At 43.9% G+C, this 15396-nt stretch overlaps 1 protein-coding gene across 3 annotated transcripts in view; it reads left to right on the top strand.

Moving 5' to 3' along the window:
* LOC133422945 (NACHT, LRR and PYD domains-containing protein 14-like) overlaps window positions 1-15396 on the top strand; it is a 471822-nt gene that overhangs the window by 379919 nt on the left and 76507 nt on the right. For 2 of the 3 annotated variants that reach the window (XM_061713003.1, XM_061713006.1), the window contains 5 exons: window positions 3678-3851; window positions 3998-4174; window positions 7293-7466; window positions 8013-8186; window positions 8568-8750. In XM_061713003.1, the coding sequence (XP_061568987.1) occupies window positions 3678-3851; window positions 3998-4174; window positions 7293-7466; window positions 8013-8186; window positions 8568-8750 (882 nt within the window). The remainder of the gene's footprint in view (window positions 1-3677; window positions 3852-3997; window positions 4175-7292; window positions 7467-8012; window positions 8187-8567; window positions 8751-15396) is intronic. The other variant, XM_061713002.1, reaches the window with a different exon arrangement.

Below are 15396 nucleotides of genomic sequence, written 5' to 3'. Positions count from 1 at the left end.
TCAGAGACGTCCTTTGGGCCCAGATAATTAAAGGTATTCTATGCAACAAATCCCTGATTTTGGAAAGCTAGCAAGATTTAAAAGAGGCACCTCTAAGCCCCGCCCATTCGGTCCGAATGAAACGGACTGGTCCAGGACCAGAGGCTTGGCAGGAAGGGAAAGAACCAATTAGATGCCTTCATTTTAAACCACGCCCCCCCGCCCTGTCCCATGCGCGCACTCGCTTCCAGCCCCCCGTGTCCACTTCCCACGGGTCCTCCTGGGCTCACAGTGTCCCAGTGTAACCCCCTCCCTCCCTCCCTTCTGCCACGGACCCCAGTATGTAGTTATTATGTAGTTATTTCCAGAGCAGCTCGGTCCCCGCTGTGTGGGTGAGCGGGGAGCAGAGCCGTTAGTCCGGGCTGCTGCTGCAGGACTCTCTGCCGAGCAGCAGCAGCCCGCGGGGACACGTGAAGAGCCGCAGCAGCTCCGGCTCGGAAGCAGTATGGGGGTCCGTGGGGATGGGGGCTTAGAGGAGGGGGCGGGGCCAGGAGGAGGTGCCACTTTCAAAATGTAAAAATTCTTGCTAGCTCTCCCAAATCAGGGAGAATACCTTTAACTTATAGTCTGCAGTTAAATAAAGTAATACTCAAATGTCCAAATGTTGCAGCCACCAACAAACGAAGGCTGAATAAGACAATGGTCCCTTCAAAGACGTTGCACCACCCCAGTCTTGGAGGATGAGCAGATATCCAGCAGCTGCAGAGATGACTCAGCCTCTCCTCACACGGCGACGCTGTCAGGCTCCATCACTTCTTAACAAAGTCCATGCCAAGCAATTAGGACTGTCTTAGCAGCTAACTCGGGTCAACGTCTTTGTTGAATGAGTGACTTGAACTGACCGACTCTACCACCACTTCAGTTTCTGAGAGTCCTGGTTGGACACCTGAGAGTCTCCCGTCACATCAGATAACACGTGTCACCCTGCAGCAGACGTCCTGCATCCTCCCCCACAGCTGTAACTCCGCCCCCCTCCCCACTACACACATTCAATCGTATCCTTGGCCCCTCCCACCCTTAAATGCAATTGGCTGTTCACAACAGAATTGCCATATAAAATATATTAACTTAACTTCCATATTTGTCTTTTTTCTTATTTTAATGAACACAATGAGCTCCTATTAACATCAAAACTCGCTACACAAATGAATATTTTCAATTCAATTTTTTTTAATACAGCGTCATGACCCCCGAGCAATTATTACAGGGGGGGGGGGGGGGGGGGGGGGGGGGGGGGCTGAAGACCAGCTGGGCAGAGCAGGAAAAGAGAGAACAGAGTGGAGAGAATGAAGAACAGAGAAAGGAGAGACACAGACACAATGGTTAGTTGGTGCACTACAGGGATGAATATATAAGCAGATGTAGACAGCAGACACTGAGGTGGCTGAGGGGCAGCTCATGCAGCCTGCAAACAGAACTAACTAGAGGTTTACTGAACACTAACTAGAGGTTTACTGAACACTAACTAGAGGCTTTACTGAACACTAACTAGAGGTTTACTGAACACTAACTAGAGGTTTACTGAACACTAACTAGAGGCTTTACTGAACACTAACTAGAGGTTTACTGAACACTAACTAGAGGCTTTACTGAACACTAACTAGAGGTTTACTAAACACTAACTAGAGGTTTACTGAACACTAACTTTAAAAGGTGGAGGTGGTGTCAGCCTCCTGAACCGGAACTGGAAGTTGTTTCCATAGTAACGGTTCCTGGTAGCAGGAGACCCGTCCTCCAGATCTACATGTGGATCCTGTAGGAACTAGCAGTAAACCTGAACTCTGAGAACGGAGAACTCTGTTAGGAACATGAGGAACTATCAGGTCCTGCAAATATCGGGGAGTTAGGCCGTTTTGGACTTTATACGTTGTTCTCCACCAGGAAATGGTGGCGTGCCTTCTCCGGGTGGGTGGAGAAGTCCTACCTCAGGTGGAGGAGTTCAAGTATCTTGGGGTCTTGTTCACGAGTGAGGGAACGATGGAGCGTGAGATTGACAGACGGATCGGTGCAGCGTCCGCAGTAATGCGGTCGATGTACTGGACCGTCGTGGTAAAGAAGGAGCTGAGTCGAAAGGTGAAGCTCTCGATTTACTGGTCAATCTACGCACCTACCCTCACCTATGGTTATGAACTTTGGGTAGTGATCGAAAGGACGAGATCGCGGATACAAGCGGCCGAGATGAGTTTCCTCCGCAGGGCGGCTGGACGCTCCCTTAGAGATAGGGTGAGGAGTTCGGTCACCCGGGAGGAGCTCGGAGTCGAGCCGCTGCTCCTTCACATTGAGAGGAGTCAGCTGAGGTGGCTTGGGCATCTTAAACTTAAACTTTATTTATTTGTATAGCACCAAATCATACAATATAAATGCAACACATGGTGCTTTACATGCAGAATAAAATAACAATAAAAAAGACAATTTAAAAACATTCCATACGACCCCACCCCCCACGCGTACACACACACTCACTCACACTCATATACATGTACTCACACTCACACGCCCACACACACACACACACACACACACACACACACACACACACACACAGTAAGTGGACTGGTGACATGGCTTAGCACTAACGATCCAGGTGAGGAAAACACTACCTATGGGTGGCCGTCCACACCGAGAGGCCCCACCTATCTGTACCGGATCCTCCTGGACGCCTCCCTAGGGAGGTGTTCCAGGCATGTCCCACCGGGAGGAGACCCCGGGGGAGACCCAGGACACGCTGGAGAGACTATGTCTCTCGGCTGGCCTGGGAACGCCTCGGACTCCCCTTGGAAGAGCTGGAGGAAGTGTCTGGGGTGAAGGAAGTCTGGGCATCCCTGCTGAGGCTGCTGCCCCCGCAACCCAATTCTGGATAAGCGGAAGAAAATTAATGGATGGATGGACTTTATACGCAAGTAATGCCATTTTAATTGGATTCCAAGTTTTACGGGGACCAGTGGAGTGAGGCCAACACCGGAGAGACGTGAAAAACATTTTTGAGTAGTCGGGCCAGGGTTTATCAAACACGTGGATGATTTAGCTCTATTGACGACTGAGGTCAGCTCGGGGAGGTCTACAGGATCGAAGCAGTCTAGAGTCAAGTCAGAGCCTGAGGAAGTCACTAAAGCTGAAGAAACGCCCACAGCGGCTACCGGGTCGTCCTAGTTGATTTCTACTCTGATCCTGATGATTTTGCTGCTAAAGAAGCTCATAAAGTCGTCACTACTGAGAGCTGCAGGAAGCTCGGCTCAACAGAGTTGAGTCTCTTTGTCAGCCTGGCTACAGCGCTGAACACAAAACGTGGGTTATTTTTATTATCCTTTATCCACGATGAGTAATGAGCTGTTATTGCTGTGTGAAGGGCTTTTTTATAGACTAGACTTTTTCCATGCACGATAAGAGTTTACAGACTTACAAGAGAACCACTTCCTTTCCATTTTACACACTTTTTGTTTCAGCATTTCAGCATTTTCAGTGACATTAACCTTAATAACATCACTTAGTGAACAATACCAAAACATTATTGCTGGTCAATGACTTAACATTTCAACTTCAGAGCTGTTTAACTATGAACTTATTTATACAAATATGTTTCCTGAAATATTTATTTCAACACGGTTACAGAAGTCATCAGCTGTTTCTTCTTCATTCAGGTTGGAGGGTTGCGTGTTGTCAGAGATCAGCTGTTCTTCTCTGGTCTCAGCTCTGAAGTCCAACCCCTCCCACCTGAAACATCTGGACCTGAGCTGGAACCAGCTGCAGGATTCAGGAGTGAAACATCTGTGTGGTTTCCTGGAGAGTCCAGACTGCAGACTGGAGACTCTGAGGTCAGACATGTTTTAGTTGTGTGTTCAGATGAATCTGATGTGAAAGTTGTGTTGACACTAACCTGCAGACATCAGGCTGATCTCCTGCGGATCCACACTGACCATCTGACTGCTCTGGTTTCTTCTTCTCTGGTGTCTTTGTGCAGCTTGCAGTGCTGCGGTCTGTCAGGGATCAGCTGTTCTTCTCTGGTCTCAGCTCTGAAGTCCAACCCCTCCCACCTGAAACATCTGGACCTGAGTAACAACTACAAGCTGCAGGCTGCAGATGTGGAGCAGCTGTCTGGTCTGGTGGAGAGTCCAGACTACCAGCTGCAGACTCTCAGGTCGGTTCTGACTGGAGCTTTTGGAGTTTTCTTGGAGGTTTTGGTTTCCTCAAACAGAGAAGACTCCGTCAGTCCAGGTGAAGGAGTTTCAGGTGTTGATCATCTGAACCTCCTGCTGCTTCTTCATCATTCACTCACATTTCATGTGAAACCTGCTGTGATCCATGTCTGTTCTGTTAGAACCACACACACCTCACCGTCACACGTGTGTTCTGTTAGAACCACACACACCTCACCGTCACACATGTGTGTTCTGTTAGAACCACACACACCTCACCGTCACACGTGTGTTCTGTTAGAACCACACACACCTCACCGTCACACATGTGTGTTCTGTTAGAACCACACACACCTCACCGTCACACGTGTGTTCTGTTAGAACCACACACACCTCACCATCACACATGTGTGTTCTGTTAGAACCACACACATGTGTGTTCTGTTAGAACCACACACACCTCACCATCACACATGTGTGTTCCTGCTGTCAGGAAGCAGCTCCAGGTCCAGACAGAACCTGACAGAACTGAGTTACATATTCATCTTTAAATCCTCTATGAAAGCTCATCTCTGACGGAGACAGACCCCCCTGAAGACACAGACCACACATGTCCTGAAGGAAGACGGGTTTCTGCTGACGGCTACCATCTCGCCTCTCCTGATCCCCTCTGATTCCTATTTTAATAATTATTTAGATGAGGTCTCTTTACGCCTGGTGAGCCGTCATTCCAGCCCAGTCCGCTGAAACCTGAACAACATGTTAGTTTGTTACCATGCAGGGACGGGCCACCGGTCCAGAGACCAGGACGGTCTGTAGTTCGGTTAATGTGAGGCAGAAGACAGATCCAGGAACAGCGGGCCAGGGTCAGAACCCAAGACAGACAGATACGCTCAGACACACGTAGCGATCAGGGCTGGACCTGAAACAGGTCCAAGGACACAGATCTGGTCCAGCATAGCAGTCCCAGGAGAACTGCTGGAGACCGGTATCTGCAGGGAGACCACAAACCCACTCTGGTGAGAGTGAGAGCTGCAGACGGTTTAAATAGAAGAGAAAGAGGTGAGGATGATGAGGGGGATCAGCTGGCAGGAAACTCTTCATCTCCCTCCAGAAGGTTCTTCATGGACCTGTTAGACCCTGGCCTAGGGGAGCCAAGGGTACAACAAAAAGCAGGGGAGACGCAGTACTCAAAATACTATAAATGTATTAAATAAGCAAAGGTAAATAATCAAACGAACAAATGAGTGAGCAAACAAACAGATGAGGTGTGGAAGTCAGTAATCAGTAGTGTAGTGTGTGTATGCATGAGTGGAATGTATGTGGGTGCATGTTGGATGTATTAACAGAAATGATAAAAAAGGTGCATAGTGGGAGAGGGGTAGAGGAGAACTGAATACCACAGAACTCCCGCAGGGACTTGGGAGACAGGCTTTTATACTGGGTGTCGGCCACCCGGGCCCAGGTGCCGACACTTGGCTGATTAATGCTGGCCATGATTGCTCTGCTCCCAGTCCACTGAAAAACAAGGAAAAAAGGATTAGGACTGAAAAGCAAAGAGAATCTAAATAACCAATATATAATATATAAAATGCTACACCAGACCAATCAAATAACATACTACCACCATATACTATGACACAATACAATAATATAATATAACCCCATATCATATCATACCAGGGAACCGTCACAGACCCGCTGTAGTCGCTGTGAGGTCGGGGTTTGTCGGTACCGCCGTATCTCTTTACAGCAGACGTTCTCCCCCGGCTCCGCGCTGCTGCACATTCACTGCACGTGCACCGTCCCACATGTGAACATATTGTAGAGTAAAAGTGTTGCTTGAGTCAACAATGGAAGCGTCCAACAGCTCTCTCAGTCAGCAGCTCCCCGGTCCAGAACTCATGAGTGACGTTCAGAAGCTTCCTGCAGCCGTTGTTGTCCTGGTTCTGGAGGAACGGAGACAACGCTCGTTGATAAACTGGTCTCCACGCCAGAACCAGCACCACGCATGTTTTCCCATCAGCCTTTAACACGTGTGGCGTCTGTGGAGGGAGGAGCAGCAGAGGCTGCAGAGAGCAGCAGGAGGAAAGAAGCAACAGGAAGTAACATTAGTCTGTCAATCAACACCACTCTGATCATCCCAACCTTTATTCCATGAAAATAGATGTTATCTGTAATAAGTAGATACAGTTGTGATCCAGTGAAAGGACCAGCAGCTCTTCCTGCTGCTGCTCCCTCAGACAGTCCACACCAGATCCTGGAGCAGAAGATGTTCAGCATCGTTATGTCAGATATCACATCTCACAATCAACAAGACCAAACTGCTGCTTTCCTTCATGAAGATGCTCCAAACACTGTAAAATAAGTCACATCTGTGACTCCGCAGAGCTAAAAGTAAGACGTATAATCAGCTGAGAGAGTCAAATGTAGTTTTTCATTTTGAAAAACAAAGTGCTTTGTTTACTTTCAGGAATATTGTTGAATAGTGTTTAATACTCTTATTACTATCAGTGGGATGATGCAGGTCCTGTATGGAGTTCTCCAGAACCTCTTCTCCTCCTACAATCGCTTCTGTTTGATTGTGATAAGTCTGTCATTTGTGTTTCATCCATTATTAACAGAAATATGATAAAATAATTATAATAATTATGATAGAAATACCAAAACATTGATGAATGTTGAATTTGATAGCAGCAACAGAACCAGTAAAAGTCCAGTCCTGCATTCCCAAGTCCATACAGGCTCTCCATGATCCCCCGATAGTAATCAGAGTACTCACCACTACTCTATAATACTTTGTTACCACATTCCTGAAAGTAAATGTAGTACTTTGTTGGCTGTCGTTAAAAATGATTATCTGATCAAAGAGATGAACCAGTATCTCCGTCCTGCGTTTAATGTGGAAGCTTCAAGAATCCTGACAGACGTGTTTCTGAATTGTGGAGTTTCTGAGTGAACATGAGGGAAGATCCTGGAAACGCCAGGCAGAAAGAACCGGGCCAGGATTTGGACCAGGAACCTTGTGACTGTGAAACTCCAGTGTTGCCCACCACACCCCCCTGAACGGAGGAGAAAACACTCATCTAGATGTTTATCTGTGTTTTATTCTTTCTCCAGGTGGGAGCGCTGCAGTTTGTCAGAGATCAGCTGTGATGATCTGGTCTCAGTTCTGGAGTCCAACCCGTCTGATCTGGAACATCTGGACCTGAGTAAGAACGAGCTGCAGGATTCAGATGTGAAGCAGCTGTGTGTTCTTCTGGAGAGTCCAGACTGCAGACTGGAGACTCTGAGGTTTGTTCTTTGACTGAAGTTGTAACAGTTGTGAGTTCTGCAGCCACAAACACCTGAGCTGCTCTGAACCATCCTGGTCTCTGGACTCATCTGCTCCTGACATCATTAGAAACAAGCTGAAGTGTCTGCAGGCTGCTTTCCTCTCCGTGGAGCACAGGTGTGCAGTATATAGTGGTGAACGATATTCCCTCAACAAAGACGTCTTTATTCCATCCCAACATGAACTGAACCTGTGCAGCAGAATGTTCGTTTGTGCAGAGATCACGCAGCATCGTCTACAAACATCTTCATCTTCATCTGTCCAACATGTTTCATCTGATCCAAACACTGAGATTCTAACGTTTGTACCGACTGAGATATTCAATCACAACATGAGTTTGTATGGATGGATCCACTGGGGGAGCTGCAGAGCTGCAGAGCTGAAGTCACTACGTCTTTATTGGAGCAGCAGCATGATGTCATGAATATTGATGAAGCTCTTTTTCACTGGTTCTGTTGGAACCTGCATCCTGGTGCTTCAGCTCACATCTTCTATTCTTCATTCAGGTTGCAGCGCTGCAGTTTGTCAAAGATCAGCTGTTATTCTCTGGTCTCAGCTCTGACGTCCAACCCCTCCCATCTGGAACATCTGGACCTGAGTAAGAACAGGCTGCAGGATTCAGATGTGAAGCAGCTGTGTGTTCTTCTGGAGAGTCCAGACTGCAGACTGGAGACTCTGAGGTTTGTTCTTTGACTGAAGTTGTAAAAGTTGTGAGTCCTGCAGCCACAAACACCTGACCTGCACTGAACCATCCTGGTCTCTGGACTAATCTGCTCCTGACATCGTTAGAAACAAGCTGAAGTGTCGTCTACAAACATCTTCATCTTCATCTGTCCAAGATGTTTCATCTGATCCCAAACACTGAGATTCTAACATTTGTACCGACTGAGATATTTCAACACAACATGAGTTTGTATGGATGATCCACTGGTGGAGCTGTAGAGCTGCAGAGCTGAAGTCACTACGTCTTTATTGGAGCAGCAGCATTTTCACTGGTTCTGTTGGACTGTTGGAACCTGCATCCTGTTGGCTTCAGCTCACATCTTTTATTCTTCATTCAGGTTGGAGGACTGCAGTTTGTCAAAGATCAGCTGTTCTTCTCTGGTCTCAGCTCTGAAGTCCAACCCCTCCCACCTGGAACATCTGAAACATCTGGACCTGAGTCAGAACTACCTGCGGGATTCAGGAGTGAAACATCTGTGTGGTTTCCTGGAGAGTTCAGACTGCAGACTGGAGACTCTGAGGTCAGACATGTTTTAGTTTTGTGTTCAGATGAATCTGATGTGAAAGTTGTGTTGACACTAACCTGCAGACATCAGGCTGATCTCCTGCTGATCCACACTGACCATCTTACTGCTCTGGTTTCTTCTTCTCTGCTTTAGTCCAGTTTGTTTATTCTTAAAATTCATCTTCTAATTTCTGACATAAAAACTAAACATGTGAATGTATCAGACGGGAACAACTGAAGAACCAGAGATGTGTCTGAACCTGGAAGAAAACATCTGAACAAACTAGAATTAACTGGGAAATAGGAAAAATACATTTCTTGCAACATTGAAATAGGTAATAAATGAATTATTTAATGAATTAAAGCTGCAAGCAGCGATGAACGGGCCCTCGCACTCACGGCCACCGCCCCCCATAAGCATATCAGAAATGACACCACCCACGACTCTCTATGTCAAACCATTCAAAAGTTATAGCAGAAAAAAGGGACAACCAATCAGAAGAAGGGGCAGGGCTAATTCAAGCCAATGAAGGTCAAGGACTCTATTCAGACTCTGATGACACCACCCACGACTCTCTATGTCAAACCATTCAAAAGTTATAGTAGAAAATCGGGACAACCAATCAGAAGAAGGGGCAGGGCTAATTTTCACCAATTATGGTCAAGGACTCAATACCGAGTCCCATGACACCACCCACAACTCTCTATGTCAAACCATTCAAAAGTTATGGCAGAGAAAAGTATTCTAGTGGGCGCTGTTGAGCCGTTAAGCCACGCCCATTAATGCAAACCATGAAATATCAAATGTATCGACAGGCCTGGCTTTTCTTTAAGTTGCGACATGATACAGGTGTGTACCGATTTTTGTTCATGTACGTCAAACCGTATTATGGGGCTTGAGGCGCAAAGTTTTTTCTGTCTGAACCAATCAGATGAAGGGTGGGCGCGCTTTTTGCTGTCTAGCGTCGCCACGGTAACGCTTTTGAAAGAGAAAAGTAATGCGTGGTGTCAGAGGATGGAGACGCACATTTTGATGTATAACACACCTGGGTGCACGTTACGGTTCGGGCCGTATTAATGACCGAAGAAATGGCATAAATTGCGCCAAAATTACACGATTAATTCAAAATGTTCAAAATGGCTGACTTCCTGTTCGGTTTCGGCCATGGCGCCAAGAGACTTTCCTTTAAGTTGTGACATGATACAGGTGTGTACCGATTTTCGTGCATGTACGTCAAACCGTATTGTGGGACTTGAGGCACGAAGTTTTATCTGTATGGACCAATCAGATGAAGTGGGGGCGCGCTTTTTGGCGTCTATCATCGTCACGGTAACGCTTTTGACTGAGAAAAGTTATGCACGTTATTGCAGGATGGAGACGCACATTTTGATGTATAACACACCTGGGTGCACGTTACGGTTCGGGCGAAGAAGCGGCTGAAGGAATGGCATAAATTGCGCCGAAATTACATGATTAATTCAAACTGGCCGACTTCCTGTTCGGTTTCGGCCATGACGCCAGGAGACTTTTCTTTAAGTTGTGCTATGATACAGGTGTGTAACGATAAAGGAAGATAAAGGAAGCTCTGAAAACCTTAACAAACCATGGTTTACTATAGAACTTAGGAAATCCGCTTTAAAGAAAAACAAGCTTCATAAAAGGCATTTACAAAGTCCTAGTCCTTTAAATTGTGCTACATACAAAAATTATAGGAATAAATACAACCACCTTATTAGAAATAAATAAATGATCTATGGATAATATTGAAAGAATCACTCAACAAGAAAAAAAATAATCTATTCCAGCCCAGTCTACATTTCAGGATGGCGCATAAGATAACAGAGCATACACAAATTGCTAATAAATTCAATGATTTCTTTATAAATGTGGGTCCACGTCTTGCAAAACATATTGAAAATGTTCATGGTTCTCCTTCTAACTATAAATTAAGGTTATCCCTCTTTAAAGGGGACCTATTATGAAAAACATAGGAACATACAATGACATAGTTATGCTGATTCTTTAATATTTGTCTTTAAATTTGTCTCAAATCTTAACTGTCTGCTGTTTCTCATCATTTGGGGCGACCACCCGTCATGTGGGGTAATCAACGAATGGCAATTTTGTACCAAATTCAACATTTAATGTCTATCAGTTTTGGTTCAAATACAAATCATTGGTATAGTATGCATAAATGGCTTTATGAGGGTGACACTTCCATTATAGATAAAATGTATTTCAAAATGGTTTTCAAAAATGAAAGGACACATGAGTCTATCTTTCTTGAAAAGTTAATTTAATTACTGATACTTATTAAAATATAAATTTTGTTAAGGAAATCTATTAATTTTGAGATAAATAACGGTCGCCCCCAATGACTTTTTTAAGGTCGTTGCCCTATTAATGTAGGTTTAAAAACACTTAAATACCTTAGTTTTAAGTTTTCACATGCACGTATATGCACACTACATTCCAAATGTTTGGAAAATGGCCAAATACATCTTTATTTTAAGTATTTTAAAAATAGGCCTCTCAAAGGCCTTATACATCATTGACCCACAACTGTGATTCAGGCTTAAAGCTCCCCTGCTACACGTCATTCAGGCAGCCAATCAGCACAGAGCCTCATTAACATAGCCCCCCCTCCCCTCAGAATCCCTCATAGAGAAGGTTAGAAACGGTAAAAATAAAGACATGGCCCAGAGGCTGAATTTCTCATTTATGTAGAAAAAACCTTCAAAAGCTTGTTTTTAAGACATTCAATGCCGGTTTAAAATATACATTAAATGCCATAATAGGTCACCTTTAAATAATTTTTAAGCAAATGAAGCAACGATCAATTCTCGCCAAATACAGTAAATTCCAGTTGTCCCTGAACGCACCAGGAGGATAATCGGCCATATTAGAATTCCGACCGGTCCCTGAATGCACCTCCTCCGCGGCGCTGCGCGGTCCCGACCAGATCTCGGCTGAAAGCCGATAATAATATAATAAATTGCAAAGCTGCTGTGAAATAAGGTGTAATACATGCACTGTAATTATTTTCTGTATAAAAATTTAATTTAAAAAGACGGGTTTGACTCAAAATCAGTGTGGTTTTATATAAGTGGTCTCTGTGTCGGTAGAGATGAAAAAAGCGAGCTGCATGCCGGTTTACAGACATGCGCCGCCGAATAAAGCTTACAGAAGGCTGCATTTAACTGCTGCTATGTCATTCCTGCAGTATTTCTGCAGGTGTTTTGGTCACTGCTATTATTTGTAATATATTATATTATTTGTAATCAGCACAAATTATCTGTCCCCATATGATAAAATCCACCATCCCCACCTGATTTTTTTTTTTTTTACAACTTGAGTACTGGTGGTCACCCTTGATAACTTGGGCAGGTAACGTTAGTTAGTGGTGATACTATTATATTGATATTGATATTATTGTATATGCTGCATGATTAGGTGGTTTTTCGCAACGAAGAGATACGAATTTCAACATGTCCAAGCATCCCGAATCATACCCACGTTAATGACGTTTATGATGAACCAATCCGTTTGTAAATCCGTCAAGATTTCAGCAAGTTATGAGTATTTTTGTCTGTACAGACCACTCACCCTCCAACAGCAACAACTATAGCGCACGCATGCGCACCAGAGAGTCTCCTGTGGCAAGATGGCCGCGGGTGAACGACGCTGGAGACTCCGCCGTGAGTCATCTAGCCTTTATATATGTCTATGGTGCGCATGCAACAACGTTCCCCCGCTCCCCCCCTCCTCCCTCCTCCTCGGTTCTCCCCATATATAAAGGCTAGATGACTCGTCCGCGCTGCTGCCAATGGAGAGCGACGTCGTCACACGGCGGCCATCTTGCCACAGGAGAACTCGCTCAGAATAACATTGTGTTTAATGGTGCCTGTACTGCTTAAACAACCTTAACTTGCTCAATTCTCAACAGATTTTCTAACAGTTTAGTTTGTTATGAACGTCAGAGATGTAGTTATAACACTGCATACTTGTGAATAATTATAAACATTGAAAAACGTACTTTTATATGAAAACAACCAGAAACATAGCTATAACATGGTATTTATATACTGCTTTAATGAACATTATTTTTATAGCCTATAAGCTATAAATATTATTTTTCTATTTTAATAAAATTAAATGTTTTTCTCTCATTTCAATTAAAACAAATAGGAATATTATCGGTTTTAATGACAATTATTGTACATCACAGCTAATTGTAAAATACATTGATTCAATTCGATTATATACAGGAATTACAGGCTATGATAATAATAGAAAAGAAAGAAAAATGACTCAAAAAAAAAAAAAATAAAAAATGTCAACAGTGTATACATATTTCAAAACACAGACAATAATTTCTGAGCAAGTGGTTTGTTGAGCAGATATTGGAATTAATCTCAGATATTTGCATGAGGTCACTCTCACTCTCAACTAAATAAATAAATAAATATATATAAATACAACAACACACCCCTCTCCTCTTAAAATAAATTCAAATAAACAATCAAACTTATTTCCTTATACAATTTATACAAAAACCATATGTCTTTGTAAAAGAGCATAATACAAAGTCTTTCAGAATAAATGTACGTATTTTTAACGTGTGACAGCATCCTGTATCGTAACTACATCTCTGCCGTTTGTAACAAACCAAACTGTGTGGAAATCGGGTAAAGAGTCTGGGAGTTATGAATGATTGTAGTCCGGGAGAAACCTTGCTCAGTAGAAATGATGCACTAAGACGCAAATAATGCCCTGTCCAAGATGGCGGCCGCATCGATCGGCGCCCGGTCCAAGATGGCGGCCGCGCCCCACCCCCCCTCCCCCGGGGAGCTGCGCGCGCATTCCAAACTGCACTCATCCCCCCACCTTCCCCCCGCGGGAGCTCAACCCCTCCCCTCCCCTCCCAGTGCTGCTGCAGCAGTCTTCTCAGCTGCAGCAGTCCTGCTGGATCTGACTGAGACACAGTCTGATCACACATAAATATTCATGAAAAATCACGTCTAATGATTAGGTTCATCAAAATCACAGGACATTTTCAAAATACAGTAAACAATATACTTATGAAGTCCCATATGTCTATGACATTTATTGACAAAGACATAGCTTTTTACGTTATTAGTTAATTTTTTTAATTTTTAGAGTGACCAAGTTGTTCAAAAACAATATGTTACAGTGTATGATTTTTTACTCCTGTTGTAAGCTATCTGAAACTGTCATTTGATTTTCCTTACACAAAATCTTTGATTTTTAATTAATATTTTTCCAGAAATACAGAGTGACATAAAAATGCCAATTCCTTTCAAGAAATAACCACGATACGCGACACAGTCAACAAGGAACCTACTGCCAATCAAATGTGTCAATTGCATTAAGATTGGATAAACCAAACAGCAACTAAAGCACATAATTTGATGAAAAATGTATACCTGACCAAAAGGTGGCGCTATGGAGTTCATCCAAGATTGTCATATCCACTTGTTCAGAATGCAAGCCCGATTAAATGTATTGAATTTGGGTTCATTCTGACCAATTATGTTTAAGTTACAACAACTTTTATGTTCATGGCGAGACCCCGAAATTTGACAACCTCCAACGGCAACGCCCTTTGACACAAACTTACAGTTTTCTCTGTCACTCATCGTCAATGCCTTACCTATTATCTCACCAACTTTGAGATCAAGAAACTGATCTCGTTTGGAGCACAGATGCAAACTAGAAGACATGACAATTCCTGGTGCCAACAGGTGGCACTACAACCGATCCTGAATATTCCACCATAGATGGGTTCAGGCTCCACCTACAATCATGCACATACGTTTTCGACCACATCAAATCATGTATTGCTGAATTACAGCCAATTGATGTTTGATGGCAAAGCTTAAAAATGACCTCAAACTTCGCCGGATCACTACGGTCACGCCCTCTGGCAGAAACTTAAAAGCTTCGCAATTTAGCGTCGGCCATGTGTCTAGATTGTACAAACCAAGTTGTGAGCCAATCCGATAAAATCTCTAGGAGGAGTTCGTTAAAGTACGAGGCCTAGAAATGATCAGAATTCATGAAAAATGACATTTTCTGTTCAAAATGCCGGACTTCCTGTGTAACTTAGACCATGGGTCCAAAAGACTTTTTTGTAGCTCTTTGTCTAATATAATACACACATAAAGGTCATTGCTGTAAGTCAAACCATATTGTGGGGCTCGTCAAAAAACATAAAATAGGTGGCGCTATAGAGCCCATTCTTGTGGACCCATGCCTGTCGCCCATAAAATACGTAATTTTACGCGACTCTGGAAGCGTGTGCAAAATTTGGTGAGTTTTCGAGCATTTTAAGGCCTCCAAAAAGGCAATTTATTTACGGCAAGAATAATAATAATAATAATTAAAGCTGCAAGCAGCGATGAACGGGCCCTCGCACTCACGGCCACCGCCCCCCATAAGCATATCAGAAAAGACACCACCCAAGACTTCCTATGTCAAACCATTCCAATGTTATAGCAGAAAATCGGGACAACCAATCAGAAGAAGGGGCGGGGCTAATTAAGGCCAACGAAGCTTACGGACTCATTACAGAGTCCCATGACACCACCCACAACTTCCTATGTCAAACCATTCAAAAGTTATGGCATATAAAAGTATT

Source organism: Cololabis saira, chromosome 22, assembly GCF_033807715.1.
Source record: "Cololabis saira isolate AMF1-May2022 chromosome 22, fColSai1.1, whole genome shotgun sequence".
Lineage (NCBI taxonomy): Eukaryota > Metazoa > Chordata > Actinopteri > Beloniformes > Belonidae > Cololabis > Cololabis saira.
Note: the sequence above shows the minus strand (reverse complement) of the source record. Positions and strands in the feature narration are given on the sequence as shown.